The sequence below is a fragment of the Erpetoichthys calabaricus genome, chromosome 12 (assembly GCF_900747795.2).
Source record: "Erpetoichthys calabaricus chromosome 12, fErpCal1.3, whole genome shotgun sequence".
Taxonomy (NCBI): Eukaryota; Metazoa; Chordata; class Cladistia; order Polypteriformes; family Polypteridae; genus Erpetoichthys; species Erpetoichthys calabaricus.
The window spans coordinates 147,712,968-147,731,774 of record NC_041405.2 but is presented as its reverse complement, the minus strand read 5'-3'; the positions used below and the strand labels follow the sequence as shown (position 1 = coordinate 147,731,774).

Below are 18,807 nucleotides of genomic sequence, written 5' to 3'. Positions count from 1 at the left end.
CCTTCCAGAAGGTCAACCATCTCTGCAGCAATCCACCAATCAGGCCTGTATGGTAGAGTGGCCAGACGGAAGCCACTCCTTAGTAAAAGGCACATGGCAGCCCGCCTGGAGTTTGCCAAAAGGCACCTGAAGGACTCTCAGACCATGAGAAAGAAAATTCTCTGGTCTGATGAGACAAAGATTGAACTCTTTGGTGTGAATGCCAGGCGTCACGTTTGGAGGAAACCAGGCACCGCTCATCACCAGGCCAATACCATCCCTACAGTGAAGCATGGTGGTGGCAGGAACTGGGAGACTAGTCAGGATAAAGGGAAAGATGACTGCAGCAGTGTACAGAGACATCCTGGATGAAAACCTGCTCCAGAGCGCTCTTGACCTCAGACTGGGGCGACGGTTCATCTTTCAGCAGGACAACGACCCTAAGCACACAGCCAAGATATCAAAGGAGTGGCTTCAGGACAACTCTGTGAATGTCCTTGAGTGGCCCAGCCAGAGCCCAGACATGAATCTGATTGAACATCTCTGGAGAGATCTTAAAATGGTTGTGCACCGACGCTTCCCATCCAACCTGACGGAGATAACAAAATGTGGAAAAAGTGATGAGCTGTGAATACTTTCTGGATGCACTGTACATTGCTAATGCTGGCAAAGCTCCTGACATCAGAATCATCCTTCTGCTTTCCAGTGAAACAGATCCATTCATCCATCCTATTTCTGATGCTTATCTGGTCCAGGTTGAAGATGTAACAATCTAAACAAATATACTTAAACGTCCCCTTTCACTGCCACCTCCTCCCAACTCCTCCAGGGGGATACCAAGAAATTCCCAGGCCAACTGAGAGGTATCATTTCTCCTGCATGCCCTGGGTTTGCCCGGAGGTCTCCTCTTCATTGGACACCTAATCAGATGCCCCGAATCACCTCCACTGTCTCCATTCAAATGTGGAGGGGCAGCAGCTCTACTCACCCAATCTCTGACACCCTGAGCAAGAAGCTTAAGGGGGTCCCCTCCATTCTTTTTCCTATTCCTCCCGCTGTCACTCACTCCCTGAGCTGTTAAGAGGTGCCATCGTTACACAACTTTCAGGAGGCCAAACCTACAGAAGCTGTTGATGGAAACAACAGAAAATGAAAAAATAGCAGAAACATCATACAAGTAAATGGATGAAATGGCCAAACACCCCACCAAAAGTGAAAAAAAAATCAGGATACCACACTGGAAAAATTCTGAATGCTATATATATATATTTTTTTTTTTGCTTTTTTCACTCAGCAACAGCACCAGATAGCTTTTCTTTACTGGGGGCGTCACAGGGGTCCAGAGAAACGTATATACAGACATTTGCAGTGACGGTGTCTTTTTTAATTATTATAACTATTTCCCATAGATAAAGTGTACTTTTATTCCCTGCTCTGCTGCCCCCCGCCACCACCACATCAATTAAACACAATCCTGTGAGTGTCCCTCCCATCATTCCTTGAATCTATACAGCTAGCCAGCTTTATTGCACACTCAGCCATATTTTTTTTAGTTAACGTTGCATTCATTCAAGCATTTTTTTTTTTTGTCTTTTTGTTTGTTTTCTTCTCTTCTTCATTTCTATTATTTTGTTTTCAGCAAAGCTTCAGCATGTCAAACCCGGCCAGTGCCCCACCTAACCCCCAAAAATTTGTGGATCTCTTTCTCTCTCGCTGGGGATGTGCAGATTAAAAATAACTTAAAAAAAGGACAGGAGGAGACGACTGCAACGCTCCTATTGTAAAATGGTCCATCTGTGCGTGTGGGTGAGAAAACACAGTGGTCCAGTGTGTCGTTACAGGCAAGCTTTTCTTTTTTTTCTCCCCTCCGGGTTGAGACAGGCTTGGGGGGGTGAGGGAGGTGAGGGATAGGGTGGGGGTGTCAACACATGACGGCTGAATCTGCGTGTCCTCCTCCTCTTCCTCGTTACCCGTTGACGTTCCATGTTCGCTCGTAATTCTCTCTCTCTCTCGAACACCCTCTCGTCACTTCTTTGCCCTTCTGGATTTTTTTGTTTTTGTTTTTTACTCATCATCAAAGTTTTGCTGCAGGAGGAAGTTGGCCGCCAGGTTCTCGTTTTTCTCACAGGCAAAGTATGCTTGGATGACCAAGCCTTCTGGGAAGCCCAATGCTTTCAACTGCAATAGAAAGTACATTGAGTACACAGAAAAAAGCAGATAGTCAGTTGCTGGGTATGTGCAGAAAGATGATGGGATATATTTTAGAAACAGGATCAGGCCATTCGGCTTTTTTGAAACTTGTCTGTTTATTTATTATTTTTTTGTTTACTTACCCTCTCGATGGCTTCCTTCTCTTGAGGGGTGACCTGGATGTAATTGGTCTGCTGCGTCCCCTGACCTTCAGCCCCCTCTGCAGGTTCTCCGTAAGGTTCATTCAACATTTGTACAAACCTCTCTTGATGCTGTGTGATTTGCTGTGAAATGAGCAACACAGGCGCACTTACAGAACATGGACCCAAAATAAACATAAATCACTAAATAAACATATCAGTTATGGCACACATTTCCATTCAATCAAGTAAGTGCTGGTTCAACATATACAGATGGCTTTACGAATACTGTACATCTACTCAAATTTTGTGTTCTTTATTGATCAAAGCTGACTTACGGATGTTAGCGTAAGCCAACTTAACCCTTAAACCACCAGAACAGGCTATATAACAGATTCCCAATGCAATTTGCCAGCACGCCGGAGCCGAGTATATTCGGTAAAGCAGGCGTGTCAAACTCACTACCATTGGTGGGCCGCTTCGACTGCCATACGTGAGTCAGCGGGCCGCACTGTAACAAATACTATTATACTATTATACAAAGTTATTGTAGCTTTCTTTCCAATACTGAAAAAGGAAAGAGGCAGGAGGTACTCTGCTTATACAAGGATCTGGGCATAGGATGCCATCCGAAGAGTGGGTACACTGGCATCCTGGCAAGACTAGATGGAGGAACATTACAAGGCCAGGACGCCAGCTTGAAGGAAAGATAGAGGAGCTGAACTGTTCAAGCTACAAGCTCCGCCGAACTGATAGGTAGCAGCAGCCCTGAAATCGGGTATACCCATGGACACCCACAGGGCATGCTAGGAGTTGTAGTACCATAGAGCAGCCCTGCTGGGGTCCCTGGGTACCACAAGGTGATGCTGTTAGGATCTGTGCTCCACGGTTTTTGGGAGTTCCGGTTGACCCAGAAGTACTTCCATCGGGCCATGCCCTGGCACCAGAAGTGCTTCTGGGTCCAAGATAAAAGAAACCACCCTGCCACATCCAGGTGAATTGGAGTTGGGACGAAGAAGGAGGAAAAGGAGAAATAGAAGAGGAATTGTGTGAATTGGAAGAGGCATTGTAAATGTATGGTTGTTAGTAAATCACTTATTTGAACCCGGGACTTGTGTTTGAGTGGTGGTGTCTGAGGTTTGGGGTATTGCAACACCCCCTACTGGTCACGCTAGGAAAATACTTCTATCAATTTTATATAACCTAGCTAACTAACAAATGGCTTTTACAATCAGCTTATTAGTTTATAATATTGTTGTATCAATATGTTATGTGTCAGCCAGGGCACTTCCCTAGAGTGGGGTTTAAATTCTTGTTTAATGCCTGTTTGTTCAATTTTGATTCTTTTGCTTCTGTTAATATGATTATTAACTTAGTTTCTGTCTATCTGTATCTTTTAATAAGTTCCATGTGTTTAGTGGGTCGTTCCTTAAGAGGCAGGACCACCTGCCCATCACCACCAGGAACTGCACACAGCCCCATAATGCACATCACACATTTATGCCAGAGGGTCCCTTCCAGGCACCACAAAAAACTTTAAAACTATTCCAGTGTGGTGTTGAGGTGTCACCCTCTGCACTCGGGTCCCAGTCCAGGTGGTTCGTCATGTGGTGGGTGCGGTAACATGCTATCAACTCATGCTCTCAACCTCCTCCTCCTCCTCAGTATACAGCCACCATAGGCAGCTGCTGAGCTTCACTGTTGCATGTCAGTTATCTACTATAGTGCTGCCATCTTGTGGAATAGCCATGGAATGTATTTATTTATTTTCTTTAAGATGCAATTGCTTGCAGAGCATAATGGTATAAATAGACAGTCTGCAGTTTGATGCAAAAAAGTATAAAGCTGCTGATGTTTTGAAACAACTAGATTTATTGCAAGATTAATATTTTGGTGATGACAGTGATCAAGATATTGACAATCAGTTCGATGATGTGGAACCTGTAGGCTCTGGCACTGATGCAAACAGCTGCCCCGAGTTGTTTCTTCATCACAAGGTGTCCAACTTTTCACAACTGTCAGGACAGCACTACATGGACATCCTGCCATTCAGTGAGTGAAAACAGTCACCAACTACCAAATGTGTTGTGTGCAACAAGCTTGGACAGTGTAAAAAAATGTGTTATATTTACGGCACACATTCTTCTAAGCCTGCGTGGTGCCATCCTTCAAGGGCTCTCATTCAGCTGAAGACTTTTAGTTGTGTTGCTGGTTACAATAAAGTAATTAACAGTTTGTTTTCATTTTTGGCTGTTGCAGTTGATAATAAAACCATTGCTTTCTTGACATTTTTTTGTAGATTTTGATAGAGTTCACTATTTAACAGAGGGCAGTGCCTTTAACAAGTTTCCAACCATGACACTGTGTTGCAGAATTTATTTTAAACTAACAACTGGGGTGCACTCTACCGATTCCTTTCATACCTTTGAACCCAGGACTTTGGAGCAGTAGGTGGCCATATACTGTGCCACCTGAAAAGACGCACTGAAATAATAAAAGGTGAATTGTATTCATAAGAAGTTCTTCCTTTTCCTTAGGAGGATACTGTGTTAAATCAGGCTGTGAAAAGTGTTATGTAATATAATTATAATTTCTGACATGTTTTTCATTAAACTAGATCTTACACATGGAAAGCATTTAGAAATAAATAGTATTTGCAATGTCTCATTGATTTATAAAGCCACCGTAGCAATAAACAAGGACGGGAAGACTGGTTAAGACGCTTCCTTTTAACATCTACCCTGTGGTGTGATGCCCCGCTCATTTCACCAGGCACTGACCTGTAGCAGGTGAGGATTGTCTCGGCCCAGCTGCTGTAACAAGGCTGGCAGGAGCGCTGGGTTCTGTTGGATGATCTGTCGCATCTGTGAGAACTGTGGCTGATTTCTCAGAAACTCCAGTGGGTTCGTGGAAGATGACACCACACCTAAAGAAATGGGACACAACGGAAAGAGTGTAATTTCATCATGACAAGTTCAGACATTACTTTAACCGCAGGACATCTTATATACAGTAGCATGGCTAGCTTGATGTCACTGGTCACACAGCACTCACGCAGCATCATAACAACAAGAAACAGAAACAAACAAAAACAAAAAACATCAGAACCCAAGGAAAAAATAACCTTATAAAATGCAGCTGACAATGACGTCACTGCCATAAGGTTAATGTAGTTGTTTCGAGTAAGACAGACAGACATTTTGAGGTGAGCACTTCTATTCACTCATTATGGTGCAGGATGGTGGCAACATGTTGCATGTGACAAACACACGCAAGCAGCAATTTCAGTGTATAGACTGTTCATGAGATTATAAAGAGTCACAAACCTAATCTATAAACCTTAAATGTAAAATTACAAATAAATGAATAAAAAAGTGTAGAAATATCAGTGTGTTCCTTACAGATGAGTCAATCACGGTGAGGCACGCATGTCCGCTTTTGTACCTTATAACAGTCCCTCCTGTTATTTATCCTTCCATCTTCAAACTATGATGAATCCTCATTCTGGCAGTCCTAAAAACAATTCCATTTCAGTTGTTTTTTTTTTATTAAGGTAGCACCGGGATGCAACCAAATTTTGATAGAATGACCAAGAGAGGAATTTTAAACAGGCAAGGGATCGTAATCAGAAGATGATGTTCAATAGAAAAAAACAAGTCAAGAATCGTGACATTTTAGACCTTTCACATGCATTTTTCTTGTAGTTTATTTATTTTATGGATAGATAGATAGATAGATAGATAGATAGATAGATAGATAGATAGATAGATAGATAGATAGATAGATAGATAGATAGATAGATAGATAGATAGATAGATAGATAGATAGATAGATAGATAGAAGGGGAAGTTCACATATTCCAGCAGCAGCATATTGATAAAAAAACAATATTAAAGAGTGATAAAAATGCAAGTATAACAGACAATAACTTTGTATAATGTTAACGTTTACCCCCCACCGGTGGAATTGAAGAGTCGCATAGTGTGGGGGAGGAACGATCTCCTCAGTCTTTCAGTGGAGCAGGACGGTGACAGCAGTCTGTCGCTGAAGCTGCTCCTCTGTCTGGAGATGATCCTGTTCAGTGGATGCAGTGGATTCTCCATGATTGACAGGAGCCTGCTCAGCACCTGTCGCTCTGTCATGGATGTCAAACTGTCCGGCTCTGTGCCTACAATATATAGTTATAGAATATATATTGCTATTACGATGATGTCACTATGACACCATTTTGTGTACTGGGTTTTTGGATGGTAGCCACCATTTTGGGGCTGTCTATGTATGGCCAAAACGGTGTTGTGTATAGTTGCCATTACTGACATGGTGGTCATGTATTACCCGTCCATTTAAGATGATGGATGGCACACTACATTTGGTATCTGACCACTGGATAAAATTACAAAAGACAAACCATAAACGTTAATTATGGGAAACAATAGTTTGAAGACTTTTTGCTACAAACATTTTGATTCTGAATTTGGTTTAGAGTTCTCATTTTTGATGCTTAGTTGTTTTTTTTCAGTATTTTTGACTGTTACCTGTTGTGATAGAAACCGGGGCATCATCCTGCCCCAAACCCAAACACGAACACACAAAGAGTCCCAGGTTCAAATAAAGCATGGTTTATTAACCACATTCCTTCAACAGTAGCACAAAGCCCAGGTTTCTCTCTGTCTCTCCACAATAATTTCTTCTTTTTCCACAATACTCTCTCTCACCACCGCACTGCCTTGCATGTGCTAATCAAAAGGCAACAATTTGCCACTCTCCGGTGCCATGATCAGGGAGTAGAACTACCTCACCTCCAAACTTCTTTACCTTGAATCTTTTGAGGAATGGCAATTAAGACAACTGCAAAACCAGAAGGCTTTGCAAAACCAAATTAAAATCTGCAGTAGATGTGTTTTCTTAATTCTCCATTAAGAACAGTTGAAAGAAGCCCATTGGAAAATTGATCATTACAGAGCGTCTATATGTCTTCTTCAAAAGCAGGGAGTGGAGTGGAGATAATCTCGATGTAAAAATGCCATCTTCTGCTCAACCGCTTCTCTCTGTTTTCACAGTCATTTGTTCTAGAATTAACCAATCGAAAAAAACACACATGCTGAAATATTAATCGGGTGTCCTCATCTTCAGCTATGTAAGATTATTTTGGACGTGCAACCTTATCTGGATGTTTTGACATTCATTTTAATTTGTACATTACATTTGTTTTCTTGTGTCCTAGATGATATTGTATGGTTGCATGGTGCAATGGAAGCCTCCCTTCTTGGGGGTCAATTTGTAACAATGTGGGAGCCATATACATAAAACTGAGGGGTTATGGATTATCCTCATCTGACCTTTACCTAAAGAGAGCAAAGATTCCATCTCATGAAAGAATTAATAAGAATTGTTTTGTTAAAAGTTGCAGCTTCCCATTTAAAGCATTCTCCTTCGATTTTTGTTTTACCTCTTTAGAAAGTTCTTCTTGACTGATTAACCCCATCTCTCTCTTTGAGTTCTAATTTGCATTTTCAATCTCTACCAGTCGTTAAATAACATACACTGAAATGGATAAAACCAACAGTACTCATTTTTTTCAATCACAGCTTAAAAATATTGAAAAATTAATATGGTTTCTGAATATGGAGGATACTAATAAATTAATTCATGGCTTTATTTGTAGTAGGACTGACTACTGCAATGTGTTATTCACACGCTGTTCACGTCATTCTTTATGTAGCTTTCAGTCAATTCAAAATGTACCTGTAAAAATCCTTTGTGATGGATGGCAAGGACGGGCTTGCATCCCAGGCTGTATGAAAGATGTTCACCGTCCCAGTCAGGATGACATAATGGATGGACAGAAGGTGATGATGGCCTTACAGGGCTGCCAGATAGCAATGTCCCTCTGCATTGGATTCCTGTGTGCACACATGCATGGGCTGCTTGGGAGTTGTAGTCCTGATGGGTAGTCCTGCTGGGGTCTTAGGGTACCACCAGGGAAAGCTACCAGGACAGAACTTCTTTAACTTAAGGAAAATCCTCCTGATCTGAATGCAATGTTGTGGAACTGGAAGTACTCCCAGGTCTGGCATAAAAGATTTTGGTCTGCCATACCCCAGCAAGTTGGAGTTGGGAGAGGAGGACAACAATAAATGCCTGGTGAGGACTTGAGGTGGAGGAAAAGGAAAATAAAAAGAATTGTGCTTTTGTGGAGGAGACCAGGTTGTCAGAATGTATTTTGTTAAAATAAAGGATCTTTGGAACCGTAATTGGCATCTATGTAGTTGTGCCTGCGGTTTAGGGCTCTGAGACGCACCCTACAGTTTACACGTTACAAGAACTGGAAAGTACGACCACATAAATCCAGTTCCTAAGTCATTACACTGGTTTTCAGTTAAGCTTAAGTGTGATTTCAAAAATCCTCCTTTCTACACATAATGCCTTAAATATCTGAGGCCTTGTTTACTAATCATTACTTATAAACCACGGCGCTCATTTAGGTCTCATTTAGATGCTGCCTACTAAAGATTAACAAAATAATGATAGTCAAACTTTTAAGTACAAGGCCTCAAAGCAGTGGAACAATCTGCTTGCTTATATACAGTAAGAAATGCACTTCATTCTGAATTTTTAAATGAGGCTGAAGGATTACTACTTTAGTCTGGAACACCTGACTATAGTTGCTGATTAGCTGTTCTTATTGCATTTGTGTTTGTTTTGTCAGGTCACTGGCTGATGTTAAGAGTGGTGTCCAGCAGGGGTGTCCAGCTGGGACTCATGCCATTTTAATACATATAAATGATTTAGATAGAAATATAAGTAACAAGCTGGTTACATTTGCCGATTATACCAAGATAGATGGATTGGCAGATAATCGAGAATCTGTGGAATCATTACAAAGGGACTTGGACAGCATACTGGATTAGGTTGATATTTGGCAGATGAAATTCAATGTAAGGGAATATAAAGTATTACATGTAGTAAATGAAAATGTGAAGTTTGAATACACAATGGGAGGTCTGAAAGTTTAAAGTAGCCTTTATGAGAAGGATTTAGGAGTCGTAGCGGACTCAACACTATCAACTGCCAGGTAGTGTTCAGAAGCCATTAACACTAGAATTACCAAAGCCTACGAAAAAACTCACAGATCAGAACCACCTTAAACCGATTCGCACCTCTCCATCAGCGTCTTTTGTCCTGTGAATGTGTCGATCAGCAGCAAGCAGCCTACTATCACATCCCCCCACCACCGCACAGTTTTCTCAGATCAAGTCTGTTTACCTGCGTGTCAGTTGCTTAGAGTTGTATAGAATGACAAGTCAAGCAAAATGACACCTTTATTAAATACTATATGGTTATTTGGAACACATGCATTTCATGTGTGTTCCGTGTCTACAACAATCTATATAAACACATCGTTAAAACAGAAACGTTTTTCATGTTTTAGTAATAATTGACAAAATGTAGACATGATGTGTTTAATGTGTGAATGGGCACATACACAGTCCAGATCTAAACACTAGCGTGGAGAGTCGCTTGCGTACTGAAGAGTCTATAGCTGCAGGTGGAAGCTGCCGTCGCTGTACTTTGTATATAAGAGCCAGATCGAATGTTATTTACCTATTTATTTACTTACTTCCTACAGCGTAAAGTCACAAGTAGACTGCAGAGCTTCCCATGTACATATACAAAGTACAGTGACGGCAAACATGCGACATGCATTCTTTCCCCGATGTAGAACCGTCGTCATCATCTGAGTTCACCTCTGTTATAGCGTGTCTTTATGTGAAAACAGCAGTGTCAGATGTGGGGGGGGGGGGGATCGTGAACGCAACTGAGAGAATAAAACTGAATAAAAAAAAAAACAAAGCTAACCTTTACAAGTATCATAAATTTACACAGGCTGTTACAGACTCATATCAAATGTATGTTTTTATTCTAAGATAGTAAGAATAAGAGCAGCTCACTTCTCAAAATGGAGTCATCCGGGGTCGAACTCGTGAAGTTTTTGATTACCAATCAACAGTTGTTACTGTTGCGCCACCGAAGCGATCGTATCAAAGGGGTGTGAATGTTGCACCCTAACGCGGGTTCTTTTTCTGCAGTTATATTCTTGAATAGAAGTGCACTTGTTCTGTTATATTTGTACCTTTTGTGAAAAGTGTTTACAGTAATCCCTCACTTATCGCAGGAGATAGGTTCAAAGGCCGACCGCGATAACTGAATTTCCGCGAAGTAGGGACACTATATTTATTTAATTATTTAAAGTGTATTTGGACGTTTTTAAACCCTCCCTGTATTGTTTACAACCCATCATTTACTCTATTAAAAACAGGGACAACTGCTAAGCAATATGAAATCGGTAGATAAGTTTACACTTACTGTATAGCGAAGTACACGTAGCAGCTTGTAGGCGGTCATGACGTCGTCGACCTTGTTGCAAAGATTCCTAAAGCAGATTCCATCCAGACTACTGCCTTATCACATCCACTTGCAACTCATTTTGCACCCTGGTTAAAGGACACTGCGGCCGTAGATCTTATATGCTTTTCCTCCTTTTTAAATAAAAAGAATCGATGTCCTGCAGCGGTGTAGCTGTTCCCTTCCTTCAACATATCCAAAACTTTTACTTTTTCTGCAATCATTTGCATCTTCTGTTGGTGCTTGGACACGGCCCCTGAAGCATTAGCACATTAATGATGAATGAGTGAGATGAGACTTCCTGGTTAATGCAACACTCCGTCGCTGAGCCAATCAGCAGCACACAGGAACTTAACTGCGTGCTCTGATTTTGTAGCTTCTCAGCCATCCGCCAATAGCATCTCTTGTATGAAATCAACTGGGCAAACCAACTGAGGAAGCAAGTAAAAAGACCCACTGTCCGCAGAAACCCGCGAAGCAGCGAAAAATCCGCGTTATGAATTTAGATATGCTTACATATAAAATCCGCGAAGTCGTGAATCCGCGAAAAGTGAACCGCGAAGTAGCGAGGGATTACTGTATTTGATTTTTGGACTTCAGGTTTCACACATTTAACACATCATGTCTACATTTTGCCAATTATTACTAAAACATGAAACACGTTTCTGTTTTAACGATGTGTTTATATAGATTGTTGTAGACACGGAACACACATGAAATGCATGTGTTCCAAATAACCATATAGTATTTATAAAAGGTGTCATTTTGTTTGACTTCTCACTCTATACAACTCTAAGCAACTGACACGCAGGTACACAGACTTGATCTGAGAAAACTGTGCGGTGGTGGGGGGATGTGATAGTAGGCTGCTTGCTGCTTATCGACACATTTACAGGACAAAAGACGCTAATGGAGAGGTGCGAATTGATTTAAGGTGGGATGGATCTACAAGTTTTTTCGTAGGCTCTGGTAATTCTAGTGTTAAGAAGGCTAACAGAATGTGAGGTTATATAGCACCCTGATGTGTGGAATACACAAGGAAGTTCTGCTCAAGCTTTACAATACACTGGTGAGGACTCATCTGGAGTACTGTGTGCAGTTTTAGTCTCCAGGGTACAAAAAGGACATAGCAGTGCTGAAAAACATCCAGAGAACAGCAACAGGGCTGATTCCAGGGCTACAGGGGTTGAGTTATGAGGAAAGATTAAAAGAGCTGAGCCTTTACAGTTTAAGCAAAAAACAAGATGAAGAAAAGACCTGACAGAAGTGTTTATAATTATGAAGGGAATTAGTCCAGTGAATTGAAACGGTGACTTTAAAATGGACATGGGAATACTGTTGGAAACTTGTTAAAGAGTAAATTTCACACAAACACTAATACGTTTTTATTTACACAGAGAACCGTAGACACTACCAAGTTGTGTGGTAGACAGTATGATTTTAGGGACCTTCAAAACTCGACATGATGTTATTTTGGAAGAATTAAAAGGGAAAAGACTGGCAAGTTTTGTTGGGCTGAATGGCCCGTTCTCGTCTAGACTGTTCTAATATATGAAATGAAAGACTCTGCCAACAGATTGGAAGGCCCAACATACGTAGATTCTATCATAGAATTGTTATGTAAGGGTCTGTATTTATGTGTGTTTTATGCATTACTGTTATTTTTTGAATGACTGTTATATTTTTATGTTTTGTTTCTGTTATGTACATAATTCAGTATTATTCCTTTGATTGTGCTACCATTCCTTATGTCTTTTGTGTAGAGCCTCAAGAGACAGGGCCACCCTGATATCACTCCTTTTGAACCGTCAGACCTGAGGAATGTAAAATCAGAAGAACATTCTATTGTGAAGGAGCTGTTGTGAGTATTGCCATTTCTTTGTTTTTGCCAGTTCATTCTTCTTTTTGTCCTGGTTATTGGATTCTGTTTTCTGAATTAGCAGATTGAGATGTGTTTGCCTTGGATTGCCATTTTTGGCAACTGCTTCTGCCTATTTTCACTCTTTTGAGCACTTTGCCTGTATTTTTCTATTTTTTCTAATAAATCCTTTATTTATAAAATTCCTGTTTGACTTGTTCATACAAGTTGAAGGTTTTCAGTTATCCTTCTTCTGGTAGGAATTTTGCTATATTTTCGAACATTTCTATTATTTTGCCAGCTTCCCATTTTTGAAGTCTTCCAGGCTGGAAACCTGCAGTTAGCAATTTTAAGTATAGCTGGATTTGGGGCGAGTCTCGTTGGACAGGCTGGTTAAGTTAACACCCTGTGTTTATGGTCCTTTTAGGAGGCCTCACACCCATTTTACTGTATTTAGGACTCCTATTCAAAAGAAAAATGACAAGGAGAGGGTAGGCGGCCATTGTGGCCAAGGCCTCCATGACTCTGACTGTGACCGACTTTGTGCTTGATTTTCCATTATATTGTATATACTCGCATATAAGTCTTAGAACCCAAAAAATCGATCATAAAATCATACCCTGATTTAAATGCCCATTCAAAAATGCGACACTTTTTTTTTTTTTTTTTTACCATCTTGTCTCCTCCAATCTCGCACCAGTTTCTCAGACACATTGAATTTTGTTGTGTTACCAATTTCTTTCGCCATTTCAACGACTTTTAATTTAAATTCAGCTTCATATTTTCTTCTGATCGAATGCTCCATCGTAGATAAAGGATGCTCGTACGATAAAGGTGTATGAGGATGTGAGATACAAAAAACACAAAACAGTGCAAACGTCGCTTCAGAATAGTTTGGGTATTACCGTGTGGTCACGTAGGCACAATACATAGAAGAAAAGGCCATGTGCTCTGTGGTTACTCTCCCAGGTGGGCGTTACCATATCATAATCTCTTGGACCAATAACGTGAATTTTCCGCACTGTGTTTAGGGAACAATATAGAAATTAGAAAACTAAGTTTGCTAAAAAAATATATATTAAAATGTACCAAGCAGTTATATAGGAATAATGTATTTTTTTTCTTTTTAACAGTATTTTCATCTTGATTTTCATTCTACTTTTCTAGGTGTTGTAATTGTTTAATTAATCCATCATTTACTAATTAGTGGGTCTCACACTAAAGTAGTTGCAGCCTTTGATTATTCAGTGTTGTTTTCCTGGGTGTCTGCTCTGCTCATTTTTAATTGTCATTAATAAGATACAACGAAGGGGGAAAAACTGCACAGAGAAAGGGCAAAATATAATGTAATCAACAAAACAGAGTTAAGCATTTAAATCTATAGCAAAAGCAGAAATATTTCTAAATGTCTTTAGTACTAGGGTGTTGTACCGTGTTAGCCATTATGAATGTAGAGAAAAGCTAAGCAAAATGACACCTTTTATTGGCTAACTAAAAAGATTACAATATGCAAGCTTTCGAGGCAACTCGGGCCCCTTCTTCAGCCAATAAAAGGTGTCATTTTGCTTGGCTTTTCTCTAAATTTCTTATAAATGTAAAAATCATGCTGCTGTGCTTTTCTGAATGTCGAATAAAAGAAAAAAAATACCAGCTAATTAAATGAGATCAGCATTATCAGGTGTTGTCACTGATTAGGAATCCGGTTGGAACAAAAACCTGCAGCCACAGGGGTTCCCCAGGACCGTGTTTGGGAAACACTGGTATAGATAATGTAATTAGTATTCTGTAAACTTTTTAATTACAGTACCTGCATGCCATAAAAATTATTTTGAAAAAAAATTTTGAAATGGGATTGTTAAAAAAAGAATAATCATTAATTTGTTGTTACTCCTTTTTACAAAACTTTGAAAAAATGGGGATTGGTAATATAGGCATGTGGAGTGCCATTTTATGCTTTTTCAAGGTTGCTGATCATGAATATGAGAATATTTCTAATATTTGATTCTTTACTGGTGGTCCTAACTATACAAGAGCCACTCTCAGAAGATTAAATATATCATGTCATATTCTAAAACCGGGGCGGCACGGTGGCACTATGGTAGCGCTGCTGCCTCGCAGTTAGGAGACGTGGGTTCGCTTCCCGGGTCCTCCCTGCGCGGAGTTTGCATGTTCTCCCCGTGTCTGCGTGGGTTTCCTCTGGGCGCTCCGGTTTCCTCCCACAGTCCAAAGACATGTGGATTGGTGATTCTAAATTCTAAATTGGCCCTAGTGTGTGCTTGGTGTGTTTGTGTATGTCCTGAGGTGGGTTGGCACCCTGCCCGGGATTGGTTCCTGCCTTGTGCCCTGTGTTGGCTGAGATTGGCTCCAGCAGACCCCCGTGACCCTGTGTTCGGATTCAGCGGGTTGGAAAATGGGTGGATGGATATTCTAACCCACATAATCCAGACCAGGGTCGCAGTGGGGTGAAGCCCATCCCAGCTAGCATAGGGAGCAAGGAAGGAACAAACCCTGGATAGGGCGCCAGTCCTAATATATTAAATTTTCAAGATCTACATTTGAGGCCATATCGCCCAGCCCTAATGTCCATCTCTGCATAGCGTTGCCAAAAGTGAAAATACGCCACGGCCCAATCTGAAACTGGATCACCTCACTCTGAATTACCTCTTGCTGCAGGGGGCGTTCTCTCAGCTGGCGCTGCCGTGGGATTAGAAACTGGTGCAGGATGGACCACCTCTGGAGGCGGGAGGTCTGGCTCCACTGGGATTCCCTGAGAGAGAGAGAGAGAGAGAGAGAGAGAGAGAGAGAGAGAGAGAGAGAGAGAGTTTAGGAACATGAGCTGATACAGCATGTTGCTGCACCCACCACATGCCGAACCACCTGGATTGGGACCCGAGTGCAGCGGGTGACACCTTAGCACCAGTGTGAGGTTTTTTTATGGTGCCTGGAGTGCCAACCCTGACATCAACACCCATGTTTTCCCTGTAAATTGGAGGATCTGCTTGCAGGGCTGGATGCAGAATAACGTCATACCCAGAACAGAGCAATTGCAGGGTAAGGGTCTTGTTCATGGGCCCAACGTAGTAGAGCCATAAAGAGGCAGAAAATGGAAATGAAACTAACATCACAAAACTGAGGTGGAAAAAAAAATAACTAAAAGCTGTAAGCATATTTGCTTTGAGGATCATGGCACGCAGTTACAACACTCTCATAAATGTGGGAGCATTATTATGCATTGCTAAAATGCTCAGCTTTTTAACCACAAGATTACTGTTGAATTTCAAGGTTGTTTTTACTTTACTGGGCAAAGTGAAAGTCTTTTAATAGCATGGATAAGAGACAGGAGTTAATACACTTATCCCATAATACAATTCATATTGTGATTCTGGCTTCACAATAAAATATTCCTATAATATGAACTCTATTGTATGTTTAGAGTTACTTATCATTAGACATTCACGAATCAAAACACTGCAAAATAAATTTAAACTGGTGCACATATACACAAGTTTTTGTAAGCTTTTTCTTGGGTATTAAAATAAAATCATTTTAAATATTAACATTAGTTGCAGTTTGCTCCTGCAGTCCAAAGACATGCAAGTTACGTAAACTAACCCAAGTGTGCGTGTGTGTGTTTGTATGTGGTTACTTCTGATAGACTGGCGCCTGTACAAGGATTGTTCCTGCCTTGTGCCCCATGCTTGCTGGGATAGGCCCCAACTTTCCTGCAGCCCTGCTCATTAGAAAGTGGGTTTAGAAAATGGATGGGTGGACATTAGTTGCATTGCAGTACTGTAACATAAGATGTGTTGCATGTTGATCAGCACAATAAAACAGGAATTTCACTGTAGTCTGCCCATGTGACAATAATGACCAAATAAACCCTGTCACACATGTGTACATGGGAGGCAGCTAAAGGGATTGAATGAGAGTAATTCCATGCCAGACCAGGGGGTGGCAGAGTGCACTAACTCTCTCTCACTTCTCAGCAGACCTGTTACAGGAAATCCCATCTAGCCCCGATGATGTCACTTCCAGTTCTGTCTCCTGCCCCACTGATGACATCACTTCCGGTTCTGGCCTCAATGGTGCCACTTCTGGTTCCTAAACCCACAGATGACATCACTTCCTCTACACTCCTTTAAAGCCGCCACCTTTGTGCTATCAAGTCAGTACTGTTCTGCACTCCAGTCTGTACACATCTATACATTATTAATATCCATTTTGCAGCCAAGAACAATGTACGGGTGGCTACCCCAAACCTTATTGTGGCTCTTTTTGTCTTGTTTATGACAACCCATAATATAAAGCAGTGCAAAACCATCCGAAATTTAAACTTATGTTTCTGTTTTGGGACAGCTTAGCTATTAGTTCGATGGACTGAATGGTGTCCTCTCGTTTGTCAAATTTCTTATGTTTTCGAAGGTTAACATCAAACATTGTTCTAATAATGGCTATCCTTTTATTCCTGCTTGAAGGCCTTACTGACCCATGAGTTTTGGGTCCTGACTGGATCTATAAAGAACTTATAAGATTATATGTCCTTGCAAGAAAAATAAGTATATCAACACTAAACCATCCGAAATTTAAACTTATGTTTCTGTTTTGGGACAGCTTAGCTATTAGTTCGATGGACTGAATGGTGTCCTCTCGTTTGTCAAATTTCTTATGTTTTCGAAGGTTCCCCTACAATTGGAAACACTCACTTCAGACATTATTATTTCACCAGAACAGCAAGCATTGGGAATGTGGCTACTTTCTACATCCACTCTGCTAGAGGACTGCTGTGGAGGGCAATTTGTGATCTACTGCTTTTTAATTCCCTAATTCCTCCTTAATGTAATCCCTCTCTTTGTCTCAACCAGTACCAGTGAAAGCTGTATCGATGTATCAGGCATTTGTTCTCATGTCTGTGACTCATGAAAGCTGCAGTAAACGTTTGAGCATATCATAAGAACTGTCCTAATGCGAAGGTAAGCTTGTGCATTGCTGGTCCCAATAGAGTTCAGCTTCACCTGTGAATGCCCTGCTGCATCTATGAAGTAACATTACAATTCGCCATACTCGTCCGTGTGCGTGTGTGTGCGTGAGTGTGTGTAATATGCTTAACCTGTGCTCCCAGCTCACCTTTCACATATAGTGAAGTTTATGTTGTGCGCTGACAATGTTCCTGTTCACTTCATTATACCGTGACTAACAATTCAGCCAAAGGGCAGTAAGCTACTTAAAATCTCAGCAGCCCCGGCTGCATTCAACTGGAGACAGAAGGAGCAGATAGAGTTTCTTTATTTGTATGGTTAATGGTTGTGTTTCATTGTGTTTTATGGTATTTAGTGTTTGTTGGAATAAAAAATCCATTATCTAAACTTGTGACTGTGTTGGGCATTATTGAGTGTGGGGTTTTGGGCTTGGTGGCGACCCCTATTGCTTACAACATATACACTGTATATAAATATAGTGTCACACACATGTGCTTGGAAGACAACTTTAGGGCTTATCTAATGGAAATTCCACTCCGAGTCATGTGTTGGTGCTGTTGCCTAATGATTCTCCTCCTCTCTCTCCTACAGGTCAGGCGACCGGCAGACCAGCACACCCCTTCCTGTCTTGTTTCTTCTTAAGGGATTCCAGCGTCATTTTGGGTCAGTGTATCTGTTGACTCCAATCTGAAACGACGTCTTGTTATATAGTGCAGTCTTTTTGTTATTTTCCATCAGTTATACGGGGTTAGCCTACACAGGTCCCCAGCTCTTCATCTTGCTCCTCTGTTTTGTTTAACAGTAGATATAGATGCATATAGAATGTTATACATTTCTAGTGCACAGCAAAGGATTTCCCTTTGTCTCACTTAACAAATGGTACAGCTTGGATCACGTGATATGTTGTCTATCTTTCCTAGTAACTTTCCACAATAGGATGATTATTGTCTTAGCTGTCTTTATTATCTACATCTGTATCCACGTTCCCCAATCTGATGGCTGTGGTGGCTTTGCAGGTGGACCTATAAAAGCCTATAAAATCAGCCTGCCATACTTTTAAAGATCACGAGCCACCTAAAAAAGTCATGTAAAGAGTAAAAGAATCCATTCTGGAACTCGGTGCTTGCACTTAAATTAATGTCAGGAGCAGAACAAAAAGAAGACCTATCGTCCAACTTTACAAATTGCCAAGTGCTGTGAATCCCTAGAACGGACTTATTTGGCTCTTCACAGGAGTGGCTAGAGACTGCTGAAGATG

General features: G+C 41.0%; 1 protein-coding gene across 1 annotated transcript in view; it reads right to left on the bottom strand.

Moving 5' to 3' along the window:
• Positions 1-1,606: 1,606 nt before the first annotated feature.
• Positions 1,607-18,807, bottom strand: part of rad23ab (RAD23 homolog A, nucleotide excision repair protein b) — a 61,319-nt gene continuing 44,118 nt past the window's right edge. Inside the window, exons 8-11 of the mRNA XM_051935424.1 lie at positions 15,235-15,340; positions 5,090-5,235; positions 2,313-2,453; positions 1,607-2,157 (exon numbers count right to left, since the gene is read on the bottom strand). Coding sequence (XP_051791384.1) covers positions 2,044-2,157; positions 2,313-2,453; positions 5,090-5,235; positions 15,235-15,340 — 507 coding nt within the window. The 3' untranslated portion in view covers positions 1,607-2,043. The remainder of the gene's footprint in view (positions 2,158-2,312; positions 2,454-5,089; positions 5,236-15,234; positions 15,341-18,807) is intronic.